Source organism: Callospermophilus lateralis, chromosome 4 (genome assembly GCF_048772815.1).
Source record: "Callospermophilus lateralis isolate mCalLat2 chromosome 4, mCalLat2.hap1, whole genome shotgun sequence".
Classification (NCBI taxonomy): Eukaryota; Metazoa; Chordata; class Mammalia; order Rodentia; family Sciuridae; genus Callospermophilus; species Callospermophilus lateralis.
Window position 1 is genome coordinate 152,382,124 of NC_135308.1, and position 27,180 is coordinate 152,409,303.

Consider the following 27,180-nt stretch of genomic DNA (forward strand, 5'->3'; position numbering starts at 1 on the left):
CTTACACTTGGTTTCTCTGTGTTATTCCGAGTAACTGCATTCATGATACATTTATCATGAGTGAGGAGTTGCTGTCATTTCTGACTTTCACTAAAATCATTATGCACAATTTAAGCTAAATGTTTGAGATTTTGTTTTCTATGCTAGAAAAGTAGTGCCCTGAGAAAATTCTTTGTTTCCTGTGTCTCTTTCATATAATATTGTTCCTTTGCCTTTCTAACAGAGTACACAGAAATGCAGAACTCTTAGTGATGTGTGCACCGCATGTATTGTCTTCTTTGCAACTTTTGCCAGTGACTGTTTGAACATGTTATTTTTTTTTTTTTTAATTTTGAACAGGATGCCCATAATGTTGCGAAGTTCAAATTGTGTTCTTACAGGGAAAACACCAGCAGAATTTGCCAAACTAAATGAATGTCCTTTAGACCCAGGTATGTGCAATAGCTTGGATTTATCCCCTTTCATTTTTTTTTCTTTGTTCTGATGTTGCTGTTGTTTAACATTTTCTTTAAAACAATATCAGCCTTTCTGCCTTATAATGAACAATATTGTATAAAATTGTGTTCACAAAACATCTGAAAATTTGGCTCCAGCTTTATTCTCTTAATCTATATTTCTAAAAATATACTGTTTCTTGTTTTGTGTTTTATTTGAAATTTTAACTCCCTAAGTTCTGACTTACGCCATGGTTCATTAGTCTTTGCTTTTTATGCATGCTCAATGTTTTCTTTGGGGATGCTTAAAATTCAAGAGTAATTGACCCAAGTTACTTGTCTAGCCTGGTTTAAAGTGGCTCACTTTAGGCTGTTTTAAGTACAGCAAAGGAGGGAAAAATTGGAAGTCTTTTTAGTTGTTGTTTAAATTTTAAAAATTATATATGTACTTATTTTAGGCAGCTTCTTTGGTGAAGTTTCAAATGTAACACATAACAGAAAATTGTCTTAATACCTTAGCTCACATTTCGCACTGACTTATTTTAATTTATAGTCACTTTAATTCCTATATAGTTACATTGATGTGGAATCCTAGAAGTTTTTGGAAGAAAGTTAACAGAACATGATTTTACTAGACTGTAACAAAATGTTTCATAAGTCAAATGTGCTGCCTTGTTTTACTTATATTCTGCAGGAGAAATAAAGTCTGGATCTACTCTGAATTGTGTGCAAAAAAATAAAGTGTAATGTTATGAGTTTTTCTAAATAGGTTATCTAGGAAACCTAATCTTAGTCTACTATAGTCACTGATTTGTTAGAAAACTTGGAATAAATTTCAGTTTATGTTGAAGACTGTTTGTTACTTTTGTGCTTAAGGAATCTGAAGTTTAATTTAGTGTCTTTCTTTTTTCATTTACATGCTCTATGTGTCAGGGGATGGTAATATGGACACCAATAGGATATAGCTTATGTCCTTAAGAAGGGTATTATCTTGCGACTCATTTGTATGAAATCATGTGCTGACACTGTAATTCATCCAACATAAAACAGTATTGGCAGCACCTTCAGGTTAAGTGATCACCAGTGCCACAGAGCATTGGAGATGTGATCTCTAGTCAGGAGATCCCACACTGTTCAGTCACACTAGCTGAAGAAAAGATGGTAAAACTTTCCTTGTTTCCTCTGGACAGGTGGCTACTTCATTGTTAAAGGAGTTGAAAAAGTCATTCTTATCCAAGAACAGCTGTCTAAGAACAGAATCATCGTGGAGGCAGATAGGAAAGGGGCTGTGGGAGCTTCTGTTACCAGGTATGGGAAGCAGAGATAGTGCTGTTCAGGTATGTTGATATTCCTAAATACCAGGTGGCTCTCCTCCTCTATGGAGACTGTCAATGTTTCTCTCAATAGCAGATATTATGATTTTGAAATTATCTGCATTCAATTTACTGTGTAAGTCTATAATTATAGGGTATTGATTGATTGTTTTGGATACTGGGAATTGAACCCAGGTGCACTCAACCACTGAGCCACATCCCAAGCACTTTTAATTTTATTTACTTACTTTTTGAGACAGGGTGTTTCTAAGTTACTTAATGCCTTGCTAAGATGCTGAGGCTGGGCTTGAAATTGTCATCCTGCTGCCTCAGCCTTCTCAGTCACTGGGATTTCAGGTGTGTGTCACCACACCCAGATAGGATATTGATTTTAAAATTTCAATGATGAGTATGTGAGACAGCATTTGAAAGGTGACTATTTAAGTTGGATTTTCTGTTAATCTATAGCATAAAATGAACTTGTATAAAATAAAACATAACAAAAGTACTCCAGTTTTTCATGCTTATTTTCATTCTGACCATTTACATGTATATTCCTACATTCTTATATTCATTATATAATGAATTACATCATAAACTTAATTTTCTAGACTAGCCTCATTCTTAATGTATTTGTTTTGTACAAAAGCATCTCTTATATCATTTGTGTAACCTCTTTTCTGTGTTTTATTCATGTCTTCACTTTTCTCTCTGATAGAAAGGCAGCTAACAGTAATGATAGTTTATTGAGCACTTACTAGCAGCTAGGCAGTATCTTAAGTACTTTAGTTTTATTTGTCACTGCAACTCTTCATGATTATGTGGTACCACCTCCATTTTATAGATGAGTAATAAGCCCTGAGATCACCTTGGTTGTAAGAAGTAGCCAGCATTTGAACCCAGATATAATAATTCTGCAACCTACATCTTTCCACTATACACAGTTTTGGAGCCAGTCTGGATTTGAATCCCACAAGTGCATTTCTGATACTGAAGAGGGCAGTTATTTAGATTCGTTTTCTAGGACAGCACTTCTAAATAAGTTATTATGTAAAAGATTAGTGAGTCGTGGTGCATAGTATGTTGTAGGTAATGAGTATGTGTTACTATTGTGGTTGAATAGAGCTTCCAAATGCTTTTAAATTCATTAAGAATTTTGAAACTAACAGAGGTAGTACTAGAAGGAGATTACTTAGTGTTTTTGTGGCTTCGGTGTATACCAAGACTGAAGGTGAGTCTTAGAGTATTAATTTAACGTCCATTTATTTCCTCTTATTTCTACTTTTTTCAATGTGGCTTTGGGCCCATTTTTAGTTATTTCTTTTCAGTACATGAAAGTAGTCATGAATGTATGCCCTTCACTGGATAGAGTAATTCAGGTGAAGCTAAAGTGAAGTAGGTCAGGAGGTGACTGTCACTCATTTATCCACAAAGCTTCTACCATAATCTCAAAGCTAAAGAAAAATAGGTGTTTTTTTTCCCCCAAATCCCTTGTACTGAAAAAAAGAAAGAAAAAAAAAAAGAATTTTAGTGTTTTCAAATTAAACCTGGTTGATGGATGCTCATTATTACTGCAGTTGAATGTTACTGAGTGAGGATGCAGCTTAACCAACTTGTATTTATGCATAGCTCCACCCATGAGAAGAAAAGTAGGACGAACATGGCTGTGAAGCAGGGGCGGTTTTACCTGAGGCATAACACCTTGTCTGAAGATATACCCATTGTCATCATATTTAAGGTAAGACTGCTGCTCTCTTTTGACACTAGAAAGAATTTTTTCTCTATTTTCATAGCTAATTAGAAGTTTGGAAAGTAAGGAATTCTAGGAGTAGAGGGGTTGGTGGCATAGATAAATTGACAGTCATATGATTCATCTTAAATTGAAAGTTAATAAAACTGAGGTTCATATATATTTTTAAAAATTATTTAAATATTTTATTTGAAATGTTTTAGCATGTTTAAATACCTTTTAAGGGTGTTTAAATTTTTTTTAAAAATCACACATTTAAAAAATATATCCAAAGTATAGAACGGTTATGTAGTAATGAGTAAAAGCCTCTACCCACCCTGTACTTAGCCACACAGTCCTGCTACCCAGAGTCCCCACAGTTTCTAATTTTTGTGTGTATCTTTAAGAGATAATTTTGTTTGAAACTTACATACAGTATTTTACAATTAGCTCTTTTTCTTTTTTTCTGTCTTACATCTTGGAAATAGTCTTACATTTGTCCATGTGGACCTACTGTTATTTTTGACAAACTGCTCCATTTATGTGGGTAACAATTTATTTGACCAATCCTCATTCAGTGGACATATACATCTCTTGTTATCACACAGCTGCTGTAATATGTCATGCATGAGCACAGATATCTAAATTCCAGCAATGGAATTTTCTAGGTCAAAGAGTATAAAACTGGACACAGTGGCACATACCAAGTAAGGAATTCTAGGAGTAGAGGGGTTGGTGCCATAGATAAATTGACAGTCATATGATTCATCTTAAATTGAATGATAAAAATTAAGTATAAAAATAAACACAGTTGCACATACCAAGTAAGGAATTCTAGGAGTAGAGGGGTTGGTGGCATAGGATATATTGACAGTCATATGATTCATCCATTTATAGTAGTCCTGGCTGCTTGGGCACCTGAGGCAGAAGGATCACAATCTCAAGGCCAGCCTGGGCAACATAAGAAGATCCTGTTTCAAAAAAAAAAAACAACTATGGGCCAAGTTTCTTTTCTTTTTTCTTTTTTCTTCCCCGCCCCAGAGACTTCTAGATTCTTGTAAATTTTTGTATAAACAACAATTTTTTAATCAACAACTAATTTTTTTCTAGCTTATTTGTAAATTTTTGGCTTAGAACCCAAAAGATACTTACTGTAGAAATAATGTTTAAATGGAATAATTTTCTCAGATATTTGCATAATGGTCCAGAGATATCAAAACTATACATGTTCTATAAACAGTTAAATTGTAGTATTAATCATTAAGAAAAACAAAAGAATAGTGATATAGTTTTCATGAGTTCCATATTTGTGAATTCACATATTTTCTAAAATTTATAGCCTCACAATCAGTACTGGTGGTGCTTCTTTGGTTATTCATGGATGTGTACATATACAGAATAGCAAGCTATTTGAGTCACCCAGTGCACATGTTCCTGTTGAGGTAAAGAAGGAAACACTTTGCTTTCTTGTTTCAGCTCCTTTTCCATGCCATGTTTTTGTATTTTTGCTTGTGGTTTTGCTATATAAGATGACTCCCAAATATAATGCTGAAGGCATTGCTAATGTTCCTAAACACTAATGGAGAAAATATGTATGTTAACCATAGTCAGGCATGAGATATGGTACTTTTAACTGAGTTCATTGTTAATGTGTCAACAGTGCATTAAGTAAGGTGTTTTTAAACACAAGTATACATCAGTTGATATTCTGTATTGATCAGTTAAGAAACATGTTGTTCCTGCAGTCTTCCAGGAACCTAACCCTGTATTTTCTCCAGGAGTAACAGTCCAGTATGCTAATTAAGTGTAATTCAGCAACTTTATCAATAGAACATCCATGGAGAAAGGTAATGGACTGCTATCTGGGTATAAAATGAAACCTTGATGGCTGGCTGAATTGAAACAGCTTAGATTATTTTAGAAGATACTGGATACTTCATATAAATTTAGAGATTGATAATATTCATTTGTCATTATTCAGTTTTACTTTAGAATTATTACTTCTGTTTAGCAGTTATGATAGTGGAAATATATTTGGGGTCACATTGAGAAGCAACAGGAAGAAATCCTCTGAGATTGGAACTATCTAAATTGGAAAGGAAAATCAATGGGTATAATCTCCAGAGGAGTAAGAAAGAAGGGATTGAGTCTTTACTGTCAAAGGTGCCATTGGATGCCAGAGCATAGAGTCCGGGAAAAAGTCAGACTTCTTCAGGTCAGGTTGGTGATTGGGGGCTAGAGAGTGTGCCCCCTGGTGGTTCATAGTATTGAAGGGATATTGACAAGTTGGGTTCTTTTTTTTTTTTTTAATTTTAATATTTTTATTTTTAGTTCTCGGCGGACACAACAACTTTGTTAGTGGTACTGAGGATCGAACCCGGGCCACACGCATGCCAGACAAGCGTGCTACCTCTTGAGCCACATCCCCAGCCCACAAGTTGGGTTCTTTAACTCAGTAAACATGTCAATGCAATTATGTGGTGGGCATGGTGGCACATGCCTGTAATCTCAGAGACCCAGGAGGCTGAGACAGGAGGATAACAAGCTCAAGGCCAGTCTCAGCAACTTAGCAAGGCTCTAACAACTTAGTAAGACCCTGTCTCAAAATAAAAAATTTAAAGAGCTGGGGATATAGCTCAGTGGTAAAGTACCACTGGTTTAATTCCTAGCACACACACACACACACACACAAAATACATTCAATTATGTGAAGGAAGTTCTAGGAAATTTTCTCTATATTTAATACAGTTTAATGTGCTTTTGAGTTCTGTAAATGAGGTGGAACCATTTATTTTCTGTTCAGGATAATGATGATAATAATCATAATAACAGGACAATTGTAGTAGGGTCCAGAGAGAATTCTTAAAAAAATATTTTTTTTCTTATTTTCTCTCTTTGAAATTTTAATTTTTAAGCACAGAAGGCATTTTTGTTTTCCTTGTAGGGATCCCATAGTTCCAGACACAGTGTCTTAAAGTACATAGTGATGAATAAAAAAATTTTATCTAACAGTGTGGAATCATATCTCCAGCAGAGGGCAGTATGGTCCCACACATCCTGAGGGCATTTTTGAAAGTTTTAAATGCTCAAAGATATCCATCTTTGGTAGACTGTTTTCTTATACCAGAAATTTTAAATTAAAAAAAATGCATTTAATCTTATATTACTGATATGTAAAGTGTGTAAGGAGCAGTATGTATGTGTAGAAATCAGAAAAAAATATTAAGTATTTTTTTGGCTCTGTGACAAAAGTTTAATAAGTCAATTTCTTCTGTTAAATATAATATTTTATTGTAAATACATATAAATGTAATACATATAAATATTGTAAATGTTTATAGCTGACTTAAGTCCATTTTAGAATGGGGCTATTGAGTTAGCATAATTATGTAAGTAGTAGTTGAGATTCCAACTTTTTCCCTTTCTGATTGCAAAACATTTCTTTTATTGTAAAGATTTAGACAGCCACTAAAAAGCATGGCTACATTTTAAAATTTTTTCCAGACTCTCCCCCTGTGATTTTTGTAATATACACACAGTGTTTTTAAATAAATGAATTGTGAATAGTTTCCCATGTCTATAAATATGAATATGTGCTATCATTTTTAATATATGTGTGTATAAGTTGCAAATATGGTATAATTTATTTTACCAATTTCCTATTGTGGGACATTTAGGTATCATTTTTTTTCCTCAAGTGTTTTCACCCTGGGATGACTCTCAAGATTATACATGTTTATGCACATTGCTGATATTTTGTGAGACTTTAGTTCTGGAAATGGAAGTGTATCTTTTTTTTTTTAATGCTTAGTACACATCGCTAATTTTTTTCCTAGAGAATCATCTGTTAACCATCTAAGTAGTGCATAAATCTTAAAATTTTTAAAATGTTAGTTCATATAAATGAACTAAATTTGATCATAAGTAGTCACTTTTTTGGTCTTTTTCACTCTAGGGATGTTTCAATAAATGGATGGGAATTTGTTGATAACCACTGTTTAGACTTTTCCAGCTGGGAAGCAGCATAGAGTATTAGACAGCTTCTCCACTTTCTAGCTATTTAGGCAGATTTCCCAGTCTCTTTGAGTCCTGGAGACTTCACCTCTGGGGTGGTTGTGAAGCTCAGAAGAGATCATGTATTTTTTGAAAACAGAGTACTTGGAAAGAGGATACCCTTTCCCTTTCCTTGCTTCTTCCTACCCACTTACTGTCAGAAGCTGAGAAAAAAACCTGGGATGCCAGAAAAGGGACATCATTTCTCTTTTTGTGTTGTGTGGCCGTAACACAGACCTTGACAGTCATTAGGACTTGATGGTTGTTGTTTGTAACCAACAATTGGCTAAAAGTGACAGAAACAGCAGGGTTTCCAGATTCCATGCTGAGTCTGAATATGACGGATAAAGCTTTTAAGACCTAGATCAGTCTTATTTATGGACTTAAATTACTGCAAAGGTTTTCCTGCCCATGAATCTTCCCTGCTTTCTATTTTGTACTCCCAAGCATTGGGTAGTTGACTATGGGGGCATCTGTAGGAAAGTTTTTCTGGAGAAGAGGATCCAATTTCAGAGATGCTGAGCATTGTTTCTTGGAAACCAACTTGCATGGAAACATTTTATCTTTGAACAGAAACAGTTGTATAATTAAAGAGGGCCATCACAGATTTATTATCTGCTAGGACTACTCTGAGTAATAATTGGTGGACTTTAGTTACTTTAAAGAAAAATCTGAGATTTCTGAATATTAGATATTTTAACGAATTCTCTCCTTTCCTGTTTTCAAATAATAATTTCAAGGAATCACCATTGGTGCACATGTCATTCTCTTCTGCTCATTAGTTTTATTTTTCTTCTTTGTGTATCTGTGGATATCCAAGGAGAGGACTTCATGCCATTTTTAAAATCCCCCTGATTTTGTTTAGCATCATTGCTGGTTGCTAGATGCGTGACCTTCTGATGAAATGCATTCTCTCTGCTAATTTTTCATAAAGTATTTCGTAACATTTATTTTTGACTTATAAGTTTAGTGGAAATGATTTCAGGTTATCTGGAGTACAAAGAGTTCCAGATAAAGGTAGTTTTCAGATGTCTAAATTACGTCTGTAAGGCAAAATTGTTGGCCATTTTGTTCGTTTCCATAGCAATGTATCATTTATTTGTAGCTAACTACTGAAGGCTAAATAGTCATAAGGTCAGTTCTATCTTTGGAGCTGAGGCGCTTTTTAAATTTTTTTAAATGTTTATTTTTCAATTGTATTTGGACATAATACCATTATTTTATTTATTTATTTTTATGTGGTGCTGAGGATTGAACCCAGGGCCTCGCACGTGCTAAGTGAGCGTTTTACCACTGAGCCACAATTCCAGCCCCACTGGAGCACTTTTGATGATAACTTAAATGGTTATTGCACCTGAATTTCAGTGGGTTGATACAGGAAGACTTTTGTACTTTGTGGGAAAGCTTTGGCAGTAATCACGCTTTCCACACATATGCTGTCACTTACATGAGTACTGTATACCTTTGTTTCATGGCTTAGACATATTTGGAAGGCCTCAGAAGTTCATGTTATACCACTTGAGAATTTTATGCAGTTACTTTGATTTAACATCAGGACAATTTGAAGTGGCAATCCAACTATCAAATGAAGAAGGTTTTTTTTTTTTTCTTTCCCCATTATTATTGAACACCAAAATAGGCAATCAAATTTATACTTTTTTTTTTAAGAGAGAGAGAGAGAGAATTTTTTAATATTTATTTTTTAGTTTTCAGTGAACACAACATACTTATTTTATTTTTATGTGGTGCTGAGGATCGAACCTAGTGCCCCGCGCATGCCAGGCAAGCGCGCTACCGCTTGAGCCACATCCCCAGCCCCCAAATTTATACTTTTTAAATTTAGATATTACTGAAATAAAAAATGCTAAAATAATGTAAATGATGGTATGATGCCAATCATGTACAACCAGAGAAATGAAAAGTTGTGCTACATTTATGTACAATGAATCAAAATGCATTCTGCTGTCATATATACCTAATTAGAATGAATGAATAAATAAGTAAATAATGTAGGTGGCTTTTAGTTCACATGATTTAGATGTTAATAAACCTAAAGAAAGTGGGGGTAATCTAGAAAGGTCTTTCTATTTCAATTCAAGATTCTATTTCTGCCTCAGAACTTTTCTTGCTGTGTGATTTTGCATGTTCTGTTTAGTATCTATCCTATATAGGTATCTGTTCATTTGGGGGCTTTCCTCTCAAAAGTGAAGTGCATTGGTTAAGTTTTACAGCAAAGATTTTAGAGAAACATGAATGGATTTCACCACAGATAGTTACCTTAGTATTGTTTTTCTTATATTTGAATTTCATTGAAACCCTTAAAACATTATTTTGAGAGACAAGTAAAAATGAACCTACACTCTCTGCAGCTCTTCATAGAGAAAAATTCTTTCCTAATATTTGTGACTGTCTACTTGCAGACTGAGGACAAAGTATAGATGATTCTGTCACCATCAAAGTAGATTCAACTCATTGTGCTTGAGCTAAAAATAATCTAGTTTTTGTTTGTTTAAAAAAATAGAATTGATCTTTTTTTAGAATTGCTATCCTTTAAAAAGAAAGACTAACTATTATTTTAATAAATTTGTGTTATTTTCAAATAGTGAGGTTTATCTCTAGTTTCATTTTGAATAAATACTTCATATCAAATCACAGGTTAAAACGCACACACAAAATTAAAAAGCACAGAAAAGCTATTTGTGTCCTGAAAATTTCTTTGTTTATAAAACAAACAAAATTTAACAAATTAAATTAAAAATTTAAAAATTTTTAAGAATTCAAATAGCATATTTAATTCCAAAAGTTGTTGTATTAGTTGTCTGTGCTTTTGTAATTATTATAATTTCTGTTGGTCAGGAATTTGAGGATTGCTTGACTGAGTAGTTCTGGTCATCCCAGCCACAGCTGAGCTGGGCTGCTTCCTTTGGGGCTCATCGATAGGCCAGTTGGGAGAAAGCCTCAGTCTTACTGTCAGTCGGAAGTTGTGGTCCCTCCCTACTAACTCTTCCCACAGACTGCTCTATTGTCTTCTTGATGTGGCAGCTAGAGCAAGGAGGAAGTGACCTGCCATTTATACCCCAAACCTCTAAAGTTGTATATGCTGGTTCCTCATATCAATTTAGCATTCCCCCAGATCTTCAGAATTTTCGGGAACTTTACATCTGAAGATAAAATGAAAACTCTAGGGTGGGAGAAGGTGTGTGACTGTGGTAGTTGAGGTGTCTTTCTGCAGCTGGTGTTCTGTCAGGATGGTCACTTCTGATCTTGGGGATGTTGGATGGATGCTCTTTAATTTGTACTGAGGGTAGTGCCCTTGCTGTTCTGTATTGGGACTTGGGATTCGGTTTTCCTTTCTCTCCTTTGTGTGGAGGAGAACTGAGAATTAGATGGTCAAAGCTTGACTGAACAATTATCTTCAGTTCTGTCTTTTTTGGTTCTGTCTTGTCTGCAAAGCTAAAGGAAGAATTATAATGGAAATATAACTTTTTCCCTAACTTCTAAGAGGCAGATTATTACTCTGCCAAGAGAGATTTTGTGGATTATGCTGTTTCTCACCATGGCAGAGTTCCAGGTGACTGTGTGAAGAAGTAGGCTCTAGGACCATATGGGATCTACAGAAACCTGTATAGCTGTGCCACCTTGAAACGCTTTAGTGGATTTCTTCGACCTGTTAAGGGTATTCTTAGTTTTTAAACATCTCTTTTAAGACCTGTATGAACTATGGTTTGATATCTCTAGAATTCTGAGGTAAAACATCTGCATTTGTTAGGAAAATTATTTTTGCCTGATAAGAGTGATTGATGAGTCTCAGAAAAATTTATTTTGTGACAAAACTAATTGTGGTTCTGCATATTTTCAGCGGTGAACATTTTGAGGTTCACTGTCCTATGGCTATTTTTCTTTTTAGTTTGCCTTTGTAATTGTGACCAGTCCTCTCCACTATACCTCTTGCCCTCCTTTTTTCATTAAGAAACTCTTAATATATTTGAAAATTTTAGAAGGTGGTACACATGCAAAAGATGCTTGAGAATGTTTGTTTTCCCTTCCTAATCAAAATTTCTGTTTCAGGTTCTTCTTGCAGCTTGGGCAATGGCTGCCAATGCCAGATGGCACTGTTTCTGAGAGAAGAGCTAGCTTTTGCTTAGAAGTAATACCCACAAACAATGCCAAATTAGCATAAGCAAATGTCAGTGAGTTAACACAAAGCCAACACTCTTTCCATCTTTTCTTTCCTTCCTAGGCCATGGGTGTTGAAAGTGACCAGGAAATTGTGCAGATGATTGGAACAGAGGAGCACGTGATGGCTGCATTTGGGCCCAGTTTGGAGGAGTGCCAGAAAGCTCAGATTTTCACACAGATGCAGGTGTGTCCTTTCATGATGTCCTTTGCTGCAAATTGTAACTAGAACTTTAATGTGGCTCATCGATAAGACATTAGATGCAATGGCCTGATGATAGATTTGGGAAGGGTATTGGGGAGATGGGAGGAGTGGTAGAGAAGTTTCTTTGACGCATTTTTTTAGAGATTGAAGAAAGACTTCTTCATTCTGTCTAGACAGATTGTCAGCCTGTGGTATCTAATTCAGAAGGGAGATATATCCCCAAGAGACTTTTGTTCTGATAAAATGACCCATATTATTTTTTCCCTTATTTACTTGAGTGATAATTTTTTAAAAAAACTATAGCAATTCTAGTATAGTGGATTTTTTAATGCATTCTCTCTCTCTCTCTCTCTCTCTCTCTCTCTCTCTCTCTCTCTCTCTCTCTGTATGTGTGTGTGTGTGTGTTTCTGGGGTGGTAACCCAAGGCCTCACATAGGCTAAGGGGTTGCTCTACCATTAAGCTATATCCTCTGCCCTTAATATCTCTTTCATTCTCTACTTCCAGTTGCTTTAGGCATTTAGTTGTATGTGGTCCTTATCCCATCTCCTCAATTTCATACTACTTTCGATAGAAAGAAATGACCAGAAATAGTACCTTTCACCACTTAAGAGTCTTCAGTGACCTGCTTAGACATTCCTGGTCAAGGAAATCTTAGGACAAGACTTGAAGATAGGGAACTTTATGTATGCTAAACAGAATAAAAATAATTGTACCTCCTTCCCATGTGGGAGAGCTGTAACTGCCATATTTAGGATTCGTAGTCCACTTTGGTAAAGTGCTTTGCTGAGTGTAAATCATTGGTAACATTTTTCATAGCCATCCTTGGGAGGTAAGAGTTCCCTATTATAGGACCATAGTACACAGTTCTTATTTGTCCATACATACGTTACCTATTCTGTGGGTTACTTAAAATAAGACCTAAGTTCTGCACTGCTTTTTTTCTTGTCACCCAGGATGCCTATAGTCACAGCATTCTCACTTGTACCTATTGTATGTGTTCTGAAATCAAATTGGTCTTGATATTTTTATAAACTAAGCTAAACATTTAGGAATGTTAATTATCATATGTAATTGTATATCATTCCAGAGCATAAATCAGCAGGGATTATGTCATCCCTGCCTTCCTCTTTTTCTGGATTTAATTAATAATTGACTCAAATAATTGGGCAAATAACATCAGGAAAAGCTGTTTGGATTAGGAGAGTCTATATTTAGCCTGTGTTGAAGGTGAAGTATTTGTAGATATGGATCTTTGTTACACACTGAAAGAATATTTTCTAAGTGTTCTAAGAACATGAAGGAAAACTATCAAGAAATATCCAAGAAGTTGAAAATACAAAATTTATCCTGTGGACGGTAATAATTGGTTCAGTTTTATGAGATTCACTGTTCTTTTTTTTTAAATTTTTTTATTTAATTGATTTTATTTGTTTAAATACACAACAGCAGAATCCATTATAATTCTTATTACACATATAGAGCACAATTTTTCATATCTTTGTATATAAAGTATGTTTATGCCAATTCATGTCTTTATAAAATGTACTTTTTTTTTTTTTTTTTTTTAGTGCCCTGAAAGTGATTTACCTTAATGGTACCCCAGTGACTTTAATGAGACCTATTATGCATTTTATTGCAAACATCGTCATGTTTATCAAATAGCCCTAAGCATTGTAAGGCTGTTTGAGCAGTGGCTAAATAGTGGATTGAAAACACATACATTTATTTTTGTTAAGTAGATACTGACAGAAAATCTCAACTAACTGAATTAGATCAAGTCCGTGAAAAGGAGGATCTACATAATTAGTTAAATTGAGAAAGGCAAATGTTCTGTTTCCCCAAACAGAAAGTATAACTTTGAAAGTGATTATACTTTGCATGCTGGATTGTGGCTTAGATTTATTATTTGCAGCTAATAAAAAGGTAGAGAGGCACAGGTTATCTGAGATGGTTGATCAGTGAACATACATTGCCAGTTATAGAGTCATGGATGTTTTGTGCTGCTCTACATGAAGAGGTAGCAAGTGTGTTTCTTTATGTAGTTGAACTTTTGAGGACTTGACACTTTAATGGATTGTTTGAAACCTGCAAGTGTTCTTTTTTTTTGTTTTTGTTGTTGTTGTTTGTTTTTATGCTTCCCTTTTAAGTCTTCCCACCATTTCTTTTGTTTGTGAACCTGCCACTCTACATTGGTTATACATGTTTTATATCATCATTGCCAAGGGCTCTGGCATAAAGATAAGAAATTAATTTTGCCTTTTTGCAGATGAATGTCATTTTGGCCTATTTGTGAAAAGGTAGGGCTCTTACTGTAGCCCTCACATGAAACCCTCCAGCATTACTAAGTATTACAGGGAAAAGGTGACTTTCTGCTCTATCAGAAGGATACCCTGTTCCTCTGTGTTCTTTTGTTCATCAATAAGAGAAGAATTATTAGCCTTTTTCCCAAAGGAATTAGAAAGCAAAAATTTAATGAAGATACCTCAGTTTAGAGAAAAAACAAACTGCCTGTATACTCGTGATTCCCACCAACTGCTGACTTGCTTTATTCAGTTACTTAGTTACTACTTACTGGGAGGTTGTTGCAGCAAGTGTTTTCAGGGTCTTAGTTTGTCTTATGCTCTAATGTCCTTTTAATAGGGAAGATTGTAGATTTGATGTCCCAATGTTGTATTAGGGGAGGGAGCCCCATTCAATTTCAGGCGCTGTACTAGACATTGAGAGTCAAAGAGAAAAATGGCAAAGTTCCATCCTCAGAGTCTAGAAGCATACATGTAAGTAGATAATTAAAATATAGTGTGATGTGAACATGAATGAAAGTATTCTGTTTTTTTATGTACAAGGAATTAAAATAGCAGAGAAACAGGAATGGGATTCCAAAGGTTTCAGAAAGGAAGTGATAGCTAGACTTTGACAGATGAAGAGGGAATTTTCAGCAGTAATGGGGCAGGATTCCAGGATGAAGAACCAGGATGTTAAACCTTTCTTCTGAGGAACTGAAAGCCAGGTTTTTAAAAAGTACATTGTTGTTACAAAACAAAAAGAACCACGTGATCCTCTTCTTTAAACACTTTTTATTATGGAAAAACTGTAACATATGTGAAGTATGTAGAGGAAGGTTAAGAGCCCTCATGTGTCTGTCACCCACTGTCAGCATTTGACATTCATGTTCCACGGTGCTCTCCCAGACTTGATTTATTGTAGTTATTTATTCTTTTAAAGTAGTTTGTAGACACTGATATGTACAAATCTTAAATGCTTTTCCTGATCAGTTTCACCTTTACCCTCTGATTTGTTTTCCACTATTCTGATATTTTCACCATAAATTAGTTTTGCCTTTTCTAGAACTTTACATATGAAATTAAGCAACATATTTTCTATTGTGTCTAGCTTCTTTTGCTGAGCATATTGTCTGATATTCATCCAAGTTCTTTTTTATTCCTTTTTATGTCATTTATCTATGTAGTTTGTTCTTCCTATTGCTGAGTGGCATCTCACTGTGTGACTGTACCATGGTTTATTGTGTTTCTTGTACTGATGTTCATTTGTTTGTTTTCCATCTTTGGTTATTATGAATAAGGTTGCTGTGAACAAATCCTATGTGGACATATTTTCATTTCTTTGGGATAAATACTTAGGGGTGGAATTCCTGGAGCACAGGGCAGATGTATATATAACTTTTATTAAGCTGGAACTGCCAAACCTTCCAGAATGATTCTGCCACTTTGTGTTCCCACCAGCATGTAGGAGAGTTTCAGTTGCTGCTTCTTGCCAGTATTTGGTGTTGTCAGTTGTTGATTTTAGCCATCTTAGTGATGTGTTGGGGTATCTCATTGTGTGACTCACCCCCCCACCCCCATGCTAGATATTAAACCCAGGGGTGTTTTACCACTGAGCTACATCCTCAGCCCTTTTTATTTTTTATTTTGAGACATGGTCTCCCTAATTTGCTGAGGTTGACCTCAAACTTGCCATCCTCCTGCCTCAGCCTCCCAGGTTCATTGTGGTTTTAATTTTCATCTCCCTGATGAGGACTGATGATGAACACTTTTTTGTGTGTTGATCACTGGTGTTTCTTCTTTGTGAAGTGTTCAAACCATTTGTTCATTTTCCTTATCTATTTGTCTTTTTGTTCATGAATTTTAGAGTCCTTTTAAAAAAATCTGGATATAAATCCCTTACCAGATTTAGGTATTGCAGTTTTTTATTTTTTACTTATTTTTCTCACTGTGTTATTTAATTTTGAAAAATGTCAAATTATTAGGAAGGTTTTTAGTTGTCATTTATAGTTACTTCTTCTGTACTATGTTTAAAAAATTATTTGCCTGTCACAAGATCAGGAATATATTCTGTTTTCTTTTAGAGGGCTTATAGATTTAGTTTTTATGTGAAGTTAAAAATCTGTTTTAAACTAATTTTTCCATTTAGGGTGAAGGTCAGGGTTTATTTTTTTAACCTTATGGGTAGTTCATGATTTCTCCACCATTTGTTGGGAACACTTTTCCTTCCTTATTGAATTGCTTTGGCACTTTTGTCAAAATCATTTGTGCTTATATCATGGATTATTTCTGGACTTACTATTCTCTTCCTTTTGCCAGCATCACACTGTTCTGATTACTTATAGTTAAAATCAGGTAATAGAAATACTCCAACTTATTATTCCAGTACTGTTTTAACTACTCCAGGTTCTTTGCATTTCCATGTATATAGAATCTAAAACTGCAGAGTCAACCTATTTTTGCTTTTCTAAAACCCTCTCAGGAGTATTTAGAAATTATGAATTTATTGGTTACTTTGGAAGGAATTTTAACAGTAAGCCATTTTATCATCATTGAATTATCCAGTCCATGAAAATGTCTTAACCCTCAAGTTATTTAGGTTTTGTTATCTCTGAGCAATGTTTTCTTAAACTTTGAGCATAGAGGATCTTTTGTGGTATGATTTTAATTTTTTTGGAGGGGAAAAAAGTACCATTCCACAATGTTACTTGTGCTTCTCTTTGAATAGAGAATTCATGACTGCTTTGTGCATGCATGCATGCGTGCACACACTTCTTTTTCCTCTTGGGTGTTTTCTGAATTTCCTGCAATGATCATGTGTTTGATTGTTTTTTAAAACATGTTTATTTTGTTTATTTATTTTTTATTTTTATGAGGTGCTGAGGATTGAACCCAGTGCCTCATGCATGTGAGGCAGCACTCTACCACTGAGCCACAACCCCAGCCCCATGTGTGTGTTTTATAGAAGAAAACAATGTAAAAAATAAAAAAGAAGCTGATGTAAATTGTGTATTGAGCTGTTTAGTCACAATTCATGATAAATGTTGATTTTTGGTTACTCTTGCAGCTTTCTCTACAACTAGGGTACTTATTTTTTTGCTTATAATGTATTTGTGCTTAATAAATGATCTCTAGTGATGTCGTTCAAACACTATAATATGTTTTTTATAGGCCCTAAAATACATAGGGAATAAAGTAAGAAGGCAAAGGATGTGGGGAGGTGGACCAAAGAAAACCAAAATAGAAGAAGCAAGAGAGCTCCTGGCTTCTACCATCCTGACCCATGTTCCAGTGAGTAACACTTTTGCAGTGAATAATGATAATTATGGAATCTGTGAATTTCTGCTAAAGAATTGTAACTAGGAGTTGTTGCTATTCAAAAGTCTATTCTGAAGAGCGACTCTAAAAAGGACTGTCCTACCCCACCCATTACCAGAAGTTGTGTTCAGAATGTCAGGTACACAGTTGCCATCATGATGTGTGTCATCTGGTAGTTCTTCTTTCAGTCTTACTGTTACTTTATATTCATATGATCATAGTGCTACTACTGACTGACTTTATGGCTTCAAAGGACAGCTCTGCTGACCTACCTGTTTTTAAAGGAAGGCAAGCTTTTAGTTCTTTCCCATGTATTTTTTATTTAAGATTACAAAATATACAGAAGTTTACTGTTTTAACTGTGAAATATATTCACACAATTGTACAATCATCACTATAATAGATGATTGGGTATGTTCTAAGGAGTGGGATAAAATAGTTTTTGTTTGTTTGTTTTTAGTTGTTGATGGACCTTTATTTTATTTGCTTATTTATATATGGTGCTGGGAAGTAAACCCAGGGCCTCGCATGTACCAGGCAAATGGTCCACCACTGAGCCACAACCCCAGCCCCAAAATAGATAGTTTTTAAATGCTTTTTTTGACAAATAAATCTCCTAAACCTTGAATATTAAAATTTATGTTGTCCAACCTTCTTCACTCACAGCCAAAGCAAGAGACCAGGGTATCTGCTTGGACAAGAGACGACTCCTGGCCGATTAAGCTGGATGATTTGCCTTATCATCCCACATATTAGTGGTCAGAGGACTGGAAGCTACCTCTGATCCTTGAACTAGTGCATAGTAGTTATTTTTTTATTAACTTATTAAACATATTAGCCATATTGACATGTGGCCTTTTGACAAGAATCACTCTCTTCCCCATTTAATACATGTGCTGCTTTTTTATAAATCAGTTACTATATGTACCTTCGTGAATGATCTGATATAGGGGTTGCAGACTATCTTTAGAGCCTGATTTTAATGCTGGAAGATCAAGAGATCTGTGAAAGTGGAGAGTAGCCACAGGAGCACATTCACAAAACACCTTGTGAGCATACAACACAGGTCCCTGATTCAGCCCTTTGACTGCAGAGTGTCCTTGATCTAATCCAAAGAATTAGAAAATTCTTAATGTTAAAGCTTTGGTCTGAACTGAATTTTAAGCTCTTTGGGATGATTGGAAAGATGGTTTGAAACTGAATTGCCATTTTGAAAGTTTATTTATACATAATGTGTTGAAGAATAGTCACTTTAGATGAACCAGGAAAATGACCTTCATTTTCCAGGATGGTTTAGGACAGTATTTACCTAAGTGTGATATAAAAGATGACTTTATGTGATACAGGACATTTTGATTTAATTATGTATATATTTGAATGCAAGTAGCACATCCCCTTGGGCACAGTGGTGCACCCCTGTAATCCCAGCAGCTCAGGAGGCAGAGGCAGGAGGATCATGAGTTCAAGGCCAGCCTCAGCAACCCAGCAAGGCTATAAGCAACTCAGTGAGACCCTCTCTCTAAATAAAATACAAAAAGGACTGGGAATGTGGCTCAGTGGTTAAGTGCCCATGGGTTCAATTCCTGGTACCAAGAAAAAGAGCAGATCCCTTTTTTTGTGGTTTTTGACTTTATATGTTATTACAAAGGATGAAGCTTACTTTGAAATGAGTTGTTTAAAGATGATTAAAAATATTAAATAAATAATTCTTACAGAGATAAAACAATACTCTCAATGCTGGAACCTGAACAACTAAATTATGGAAAAGCACTGGTTTAGATGTATCCACTAAGAGTGAGAACGATGGGAAGGACATCTAGCAGTTCTGGCCCATGTTCTTGAGGGTAGCCTACAGAGGAACTTCGTCTTGATACCCTGATCTCTAAATTCTTTGAGGGTTGAAGTTCTCAAAGAGCATTCCCTTTGCCAGTAGCATCACCATTATCTGGGAACTTGCTAGAAGTACTGTAACTCTACCCAGTACTTACTGAATCTGAATCAGAAACTCCAGGATAGGAGTTTGTGTATTTTAACATGTCCCGCCACAACCCTGCCAGGTGATTCTTATGTATAGGATAGTTTGGCTCCAAAACTCCTCTTTCCTTCAAGGGTAGTGTTAGAACTCCAAGACTTCTGTTGACAGTAATTCTGTTTTAGCATTTCAAGTTTTTTGTTACTTCTTTCTCTCCCACTTTTGGATAATCCATATATTTTTTTCAAACTGTATCCAGCTTTATTAAAGATACTTTTCATAAACAATCATGTTATTTCAGGCAGGACATGGGCAGACAATGGTTAACAGTATACAACAACTTTCAAACTCCCTTCTTGGATGTACTACCAAAATCAGAAAGCCACTATAAAACCCAATGAAGTCTTCATTTGATGCTCTGAATAGGGAAAGTTTAGAGTGAGGGTTGACATTTCACATTTAGTATGTTGTTTAATAACTTTTCACAAGCTGACCCTGACTTTCAGGAAATGAAAGGAAAATGGCAAAAATTATTAATATGAAGATCCACAATCTAGAAAAGGGACTGCTGCTCTTCTGAGGGTCACTATTCTCAATACGTCACTGGAAAGTCCAGATTGCCCCACACACTAGTAAAACCAATCGTTGGGAATCGGGTCCCAACAGGTCTGAGTTTAGGGGAGTTAAGTCTATGCCGATGGCAGAGAGGGACAGGAGGACATATAGATGAGTTTGAGTTTTTCCATACCACAAGGCATTTGTGCCAAGGTGGCTATGTGTGCCAACATCAGGGAATCCCTTCCTCTTGGGAACAAAGAGGAAGTCTCTCACAACTAGAAGGGAAAGGTGTTTTCCCCCACAGCAATCCAGCTTTGGAGACATTCTACTAGTGACATATGCTCTTTCCCCCCACCCCCCAAAACAACAATGAAGTGTTCTGTGTGCTAACAACATAGCTTTAAAAAAAAAAAAAAAGTAAAACAAAATTCTGCATTTTTATAAAACTTGATAAAAAATAGTATTTCAAACTGTACAGTCACCAGAAGTACACAGTTACCAAAAATGCACACACTTCACTTGGCATCTTCAGCTTTCTGTGCCTGATCTGTTTTGGCATCTCCAATTTTTTCCAGGGTTATTCCCATCCTTGCCAGCGTCAGCTTTTCCCTTTTTCCCTTTGGGTACCTTCTCTCCCTTCTTTGCAGGGGCCTTTTTAGGTTTGGGCTCTAGCTTTGGAGGAGCAAGTTTGGCAGACAACCTTGCAGATCTTCTCTGTGGTTCGTCTTTCACCTTGGCTTTATCTCCTTTAGCATCCCCTTCAGCCTTTCTCTTGGGCAACGGTGGCGACGGTGGCGGGACGCAAGCGCTGGACGCGGGGATGCAGCGGCATGCGGCTTTGGTTGGTCTGGGGTCGTTCTTGCCTCTTCTTCTACACACTACTCAGGCTCCGGGGGTTTATAAAGTTTTTATAGCACTGGAGATAATCCATATATTAACATCCCACAATTACTGGTATTCTACCAAAAAGTGATGACAGCCACTAGATAGATAAGTGTTCCCACTCACTGTATGCCTCCGAAGAGTCCTGGAGAAATGGTTCCTGTGGTTTACAGGGCTTCACCTAAAATTGGAGAGGGACTTCTCATTTTAGGCCTCTCATGAGGTTGCAGATAGATAGCCGTTAAGACTGGAGTGAGCCAGAGGCTCCACTGGACATCTGAGATGGCCCCCTCATTTTCATCAGAGCTCCTCAAACACTTACATGTGGCCTTTCCTCCCACCATACTGTTTGGATGTCTTTTGTGATATCTCAGGACTCTATGAAAAAGGAAAGGAGGTGAAGATTGCAACTTTATTTAAGAGCTGGGGCCAAAACTGATTTGGCATAATTTCTGCTATATTTTGTTCATCAGACTAATCACTGCCAATCCAAAGGGGATGATAAGCTCCACCTCAAATGAAGGAGTGGCATGAGATAGGCAAGAAGGGAAAGAGTTGATAGTGGCCATCTTTGAAGAAATGTTGTCCAGGTACTAAGTACAAAGAAAAAAAGTTACCATCTACATCTTGCGAACTTTCTAGACTAGTGGAATTTCTTTGAATCAAGAGAATCATAACAACTCAGTGCTTTCTTATTTGAATGATATAATGATTCTTTAGGCATCTTAAATTTAGCTTTAGCTTACATTGTCTCTAAATTTTTCTATAATTTCTGAATTACAGGTTAAGGAATTCAATTTTCGAGCCAAATGCATCTATACTGCAGTGATGGTCCGAAGAGTTATTCTGGCCCAAGGAGATAACAAAGTTGACGACAGAGACTATTATGGTAATAAGCGGTTGGAATTGGCAGGACAGGTGAATTAATTATTTTATCTCAGAAATCTTATTTCCTTTAATAAAAATTAGTTTGCGGGGGGTGCTGGGGTTGTGGCTCAGTGGTAGAGCGCTCGCCTAATACTTGCAAAGCACTGATTTTGATCCTTGGCACCACATAAAAATAAATAAATAAAATAAAGGTGTTGTGTCCAGCTACAACTAAAAATATATACATATAATTTTTTTTAAAATTAGTTTGGTATTCATTTTAAGTAGGAGAAACAAACATTTGAATGGAATATAGGTTGCACATGTTTGAAATATAAACTTTTCATACAGGATTGCTTTATTTTCAGCTTAAGAATTTCCTTATGAAAAATCAACATTAATTCTTTAAATATGTTGATTCCCTGTAATGTTTGAAGTGAAATATGACTTTAATATCATGTATTCAATTAACAAATATGTATTAAACAACTATTATGATCTAGGCATATTCCTGTGTACTGGTTATAAGAGTAAGACAGAAAAAGATTCCTTTACTCTTAGTCCTTATATTTTAGTGGAACACAGAGAATAAACAAGTGAACCCCGCTTTATCTCTTTATGGAAACATGATAGAAAAGTAGGTTAGTGAGAATGTCTATAATCGCATTTTAAGCCCTAACTCATAAATGCCATCTCATTTTGATAGTGTATATATATATATCCCTTTTACTGGGTAGCAAGTATCTGATAATCTTTGAAACTTTATATCTCAGCATTTGAATCACAAATTACCATTAAATTAAAGATCTAGAGTAGAGACCCACCTGTTATGGACATGTTTTCTTTTTCCTTGGTTTTTTTAAGTACCTTGGTGTGACTGCCTCTGTTGTTATCCTGTGTAGTAAATATTTTTTTAATCAAATTTGTGGGCTTTATTCAAATATCTTTTTTTTTTTTTTTTTGGTTCTATTCTGTTTTCCTTTCCTTCTGGCTCTAATTATTAGAACTTTTGATATAGATGTTCTATTAATTAATTTTTTTTCTGTTCAAATTGGGTGATTTCTCTTGATCTATTGTCAAGTTTACTTGCTCTCTTTTATGTCATATATTGTTATATATATCCAGCTAATTTTTTGGTCTATTTTTCAATTCTAGAAATTTCATTTGAATATATTTTTCAGAGCTTGTTTCTCTAGTGAAATGTCTTCTTTATTCATACATGACAACCATACCTTTATTTATATCCTTGAATTTTTTAATGTCTGCTTTAAAATCCTAGTCTGCTAATTCTGTCATTTTGGTTTCAGTCTTTTGATTTGCTTTCCTCTTGAGTATGGATCATGTTTTTCTATTTCTTGTTATGTTTGTTATTTTGGATCGTATCTTGATAAAGTGTTTGAGTGTTGATGGTGAGGAAAAGCATTGCTTTTGTCAGTATAATCAGGGAAGGTCTTCTGGAAAAAATGAAATATTTTTAGCAAGCCTTCAAATATTCAAGCAGAAACTTGAATGATGAAAAGCCAACCTCATGCAACCTGGGGAATTAAATTCCATCAAGAGAGACAAACAGGTGCACATCTCCCAAGGCAGAAATGAGTTTAGGGACCAAAGAAACTTAAAAGGGTCAACGTGGTTGGGGAGAGTGAGGTGAGGTGTGAGATAATATTGGAGACATAGACAGAGACTGGATTATCTAGAGCCCTGTAGGCCATGGAAGGGGATGTGGATTTAGTTTTACTTGGAGTAGAAAATGGCGGGCGGTGGGGTTTAATCAGGGGACTGATATGATTGAATTTTAGCTTAAAAGATCTGATTTAGAGACAAACAAGACAAGAATGGATACGCTAGAAGGTGGTGGCAGTATTCCAGATGAGAGGTGGTGGCAGCTGGGGTAACAGCAGACACTACCACAATTAAAATTAAGAATTAGAATTCAGAAGTTATAGCAAGTTTTGTAGCCGGATGCAGTGGCACATACCTGTCATCCTAGCTACTCAAGGCCAGCTTCAGCAGTTTAGCAAGGTCCTGTCCCAAAATGAAAAATAAAGAGGTCTGGAGTGATGTAGCTTAATGGTAAAGTGCCTGTGGTTTCAATCCCTCAAAAAGAAGTTATAGCAAGTTTTGGTTTGGGGATAAATTAGTGTCTACTGGACTCTAGGGAAACTGTTTGGTAAGAGCAGATGATTGACAGGTCTGCTTTTGATCACATTCTTATTAACCATAGTGCTGGGGTTTATGATGGTGGTTTCCTACTACCAATGCCAATTTTTAACTTTTTTAATTGGAAAAAAAAGTCATGCTTTAAATGAGTCTATGAAAAAGAAGTTGATTGTCTAGAGGAATAAGGAATGGAGTAGGGTGAGGGGGAAAGGAGACTATCCTGTTGCTTAAGAAATTAGAATTAAGAAGAGGGTTCCCTTGTGCAAGAAAACATAGCTTAATAAACAATGTAAAGGCATAAAAGGCATTGTGTTGGCAAAAATGTGTAAAAACAAGAGCTGCTAATTTCACACCCCATGGGATGAGGGAGTATAAATGTGCTTCAGCTTTAGATAACAGAGTTGTTTCCACTGGCCCAGCCGGTTCACAGAGCTTTTCCTCAGTCTTACTGCCACCAGAGGGTTGGCAGGCCAGCCGCCAGTAGAGGTGTTAGCAAAACCTACCGATTTCAGGCTTAATCTTTTCACCTACCTTTTCTTTTTCGGTAATGTGTTCATTATTTGCTGCACATTACTCTATTCTTTGTCTGCAAATTTTTTTGTTTCTAATGCAGCTTGCTTTGTATGGGTGAGATATGGAATGGCACCAAAATCCGGCACCCTGGAAAGCCAGGGATTTCCACCCTGTGACAAAAGAATGCCGTCTTGACTTCAGAGATTGCCTAATCCCAGCTGTTCTGATAATGTAATTAAGGCTGCCTAATGTCTTTAATTTTGCAACCAGTTTGTGTGAAAAGGAGAATTTGGCACTCTGAAGGCTTAAACACTAAATAGCAATCTCAAGACGCCTAATTAGAATTCTCTGACATTAAGCTAATTGGTGAAACTGTATTTCAGCAGCTTAACTTCTTTATTAATTTTTTTAGCATTTTCATTGAAAATCAATTGATGAGCTGTCAGCATATTTTCCTTAAATTTGATTTGCTCAATAATGCTCCTGGTCTTAAGCAGACAGAAAGGCCTCAAACTAGCAATGAAAGGTATTCAATATTATCACCAGCATTCCATCCCTTTTAATCATTTTCTTCTTGACCTAAATAATGTGGTTTTTTTTGTGTGTCTTGGCCTTGTAATTTCTCACTGCTCTGGTAACTGGACAACATTATGTCTCCTAAATTGAAAATGTAAGAGTGGAGAAATTTATTAATGAGGCAGTTTTTCTGTTGACTGTGCTCTTAGTTTTCAGTTGTTTGGTACATTTCCTTGCGTTTGAATTAGGTGGCTGCAACAAATTCAGCTGGGATCCAAAAAAAAAAACTTTGTCATAATTTGAGACAAAAGTGTCTAAGTGTAGGGAACTAATTAAAAGAGAACTGAGCTTTTGTGGTGTAGGTTAAGGGCATTTGATTCTGTTCAGGATGCTTATTCAAGTTCTTTTTGCCAGTTTCCACAGGAAGTGTCTGGAATGGGCTTCTTCATCCCCTCTCACCCCTCTGCACCTGCTTCCATTCCTATATTCTTTCTTTCCATGAGTGAAACTGCTGGGTCTGACTGTAAGAAAGGATTAAGCTCTCAGAGGAGGAAGTTTTCTTTTTAGAACACTCCAACAGTAAATTCAAGTCCCAGATCCTAGCTCCCCTATCTGCAAAGTTGGTTTTAATAGAAAAATGGAAAGATATGTCTAGTTTAAGGAGTAAAAGCATAAAATTTAATCCCATTTAGGAAATTCTTTTTCAGTACTAACTAGAGGGGAAGACTCATTTACTTTGAATATATTCTTCATTGAGAATCAAAAAAAATATCTTGTTCATTGTAAACGTTCACAAATGTAGTCAGTATGGAATTTGGCAAATCTTTAGTTTAAATTTCAATGAATATCAGAATTCTTCTTTATGTTAATAATTAGTATAAATGTAATATCCCCATAGTACTGTCATGTTTTATTAGTTAATTTAGATCAGATCACAAATATATTGAGCTTTTTTTCTTGTTCTGTAAAGAAAAAAAATAATGCTTACAAAGGAAAGAATACGAGCTAGCTAGTACAGTTAATTTTCAGGGGGATTTAGTATTTGTAATATCTATTATGTTTATTATTAAACAAGTATGCCCATTTTTTATTTCTGGTAAGCCACTTTCTTAGTTTTTCCTCTTTGTGAATTTAATGTAGCTGTTGTTCTGGTTATCTGTTGCTGTGTCACAGGCTATCCCAAAACAGTGGCTTAAAACAACCAGTTTTCTTAGACTCCATGATTTTGCAGGTCAAGTGCTCAGGCAGGACTTGGCTATTTGATACTTCTGTTTCGGGTGTTGTTGAGGGAGGTCATGGGTAGTATTCTGCTATGGGACTCCAGGGAGAGCTGAAGGTGAGGTTCAGCGAGGACCTGGCCTTTCCCAGTGTTGTATCAGGGTGGCTCAGTACTCCTGAGAGTGAGCAAGACAGAAACTGCATGACCTTAGTGCCTAGTCCTCAAAGTTACACACCACCACTCATCTTATCCTGTGGATCAAAGTAGTCACAACTCCCCCACCGTGTATTTGGATCTTTGGAGTACATGAGGCACATCTTTCCATGTGTATGGAGTTTAGGAGTCAGCTAGATTTGGGTAAAGTTTATATACAGAATTCAGGGGTTTCTTTGTGTGGTTCTCTCATTTCTGAGATTTCCCTTTACTTTCCACCTCCTCAAATCCACTAGCTCTGGTTCTTCATTCAGTATCATTCAGTGATACTCATGCTTTAATTTTTGCCTTCTAGTGCCTTCAAGGAGTTTTAAATGTTTTGTCCAGACTTTATTATCTGTAGGGGAATCCATCTATTAGAAACTATTACACAATTCTGGAAACAGACCATCTTACACTGTTTTTGTAAATTCCTGTTTCATCTCATTGATTTGGCTTTCATGACCATACTATTTAAAATATATCACTGTTGTTTAATAGCATTTAATTTTTATTGTGTGATTTTTTAAACATTAAAATATATTACATATGTAAGTTATGAAGGGTACAAATGAAATGAACACTCTCAAAGTCACTATCCAGCCCAACTTAAGAATTATCATCAATACCATTCTATTTACTTGTTACTCTAGTCTTTTTCTCTTCTTCCCACTATTCAAAATACTTGTTTATTATTTTCTTGATTTAAGATTCACTTTTCATTTTTGTATTATATTCCATTGTGTGCAGATAGAATAAGGTAAATATCACTTTATCCATTCTATCGACCAAG

General features: G+C 35.7%; 1 protein-coding gene and 1 pseudogene across 5 annotated transcripts in view; one reads left to right on the forward strand and one right to left on the reverse strand.

The window, feature by feature from the left end:
- Polr3b (RNA polymerase III subunit B) overlaps positions 1–27,180 on the forward strand; it is a 174,172-nt gene that overhangs the window by 19,384 nt on the left and 127,608 nt on the right. For 4 of the 5 annotated variants that reach the window (XM_077109324.1, XM_076855062.2, XM_076855063.2 and 1 more), the window contains exons 7-12: positions 340–431; positions 1,625–1,742; positions 3,377–3,485; positions 11,770–11,892; positions 17,362–17,481; positions 21,704–21,838. In XM_077109324.1, the coding sequence (XP_076965439.1) occupies positions 340–431; positions 1,625–1,742; positions 3,377–3,485; positions 11,770–11,892; positions 17,362–17,481; positions 21,704–21,838 (697 nt within the window). The remainder of the gene's footprint in view (positions 1–339; positions 432–1,624; positions 1,743–3,376; positions 3,486–11,769; positions 11,893–17,361; positions 17,482–21,703; positions 21,839–27,180) is intronic. The other variant, XM_076855065.2, reaches the window with a different exon arrangement.
- On the reverse strand, positions 20,554–21,264 carry LOC143397372 (non-histone chromosomal protein HMG-17 pseudogene; annotated as a pseudogene).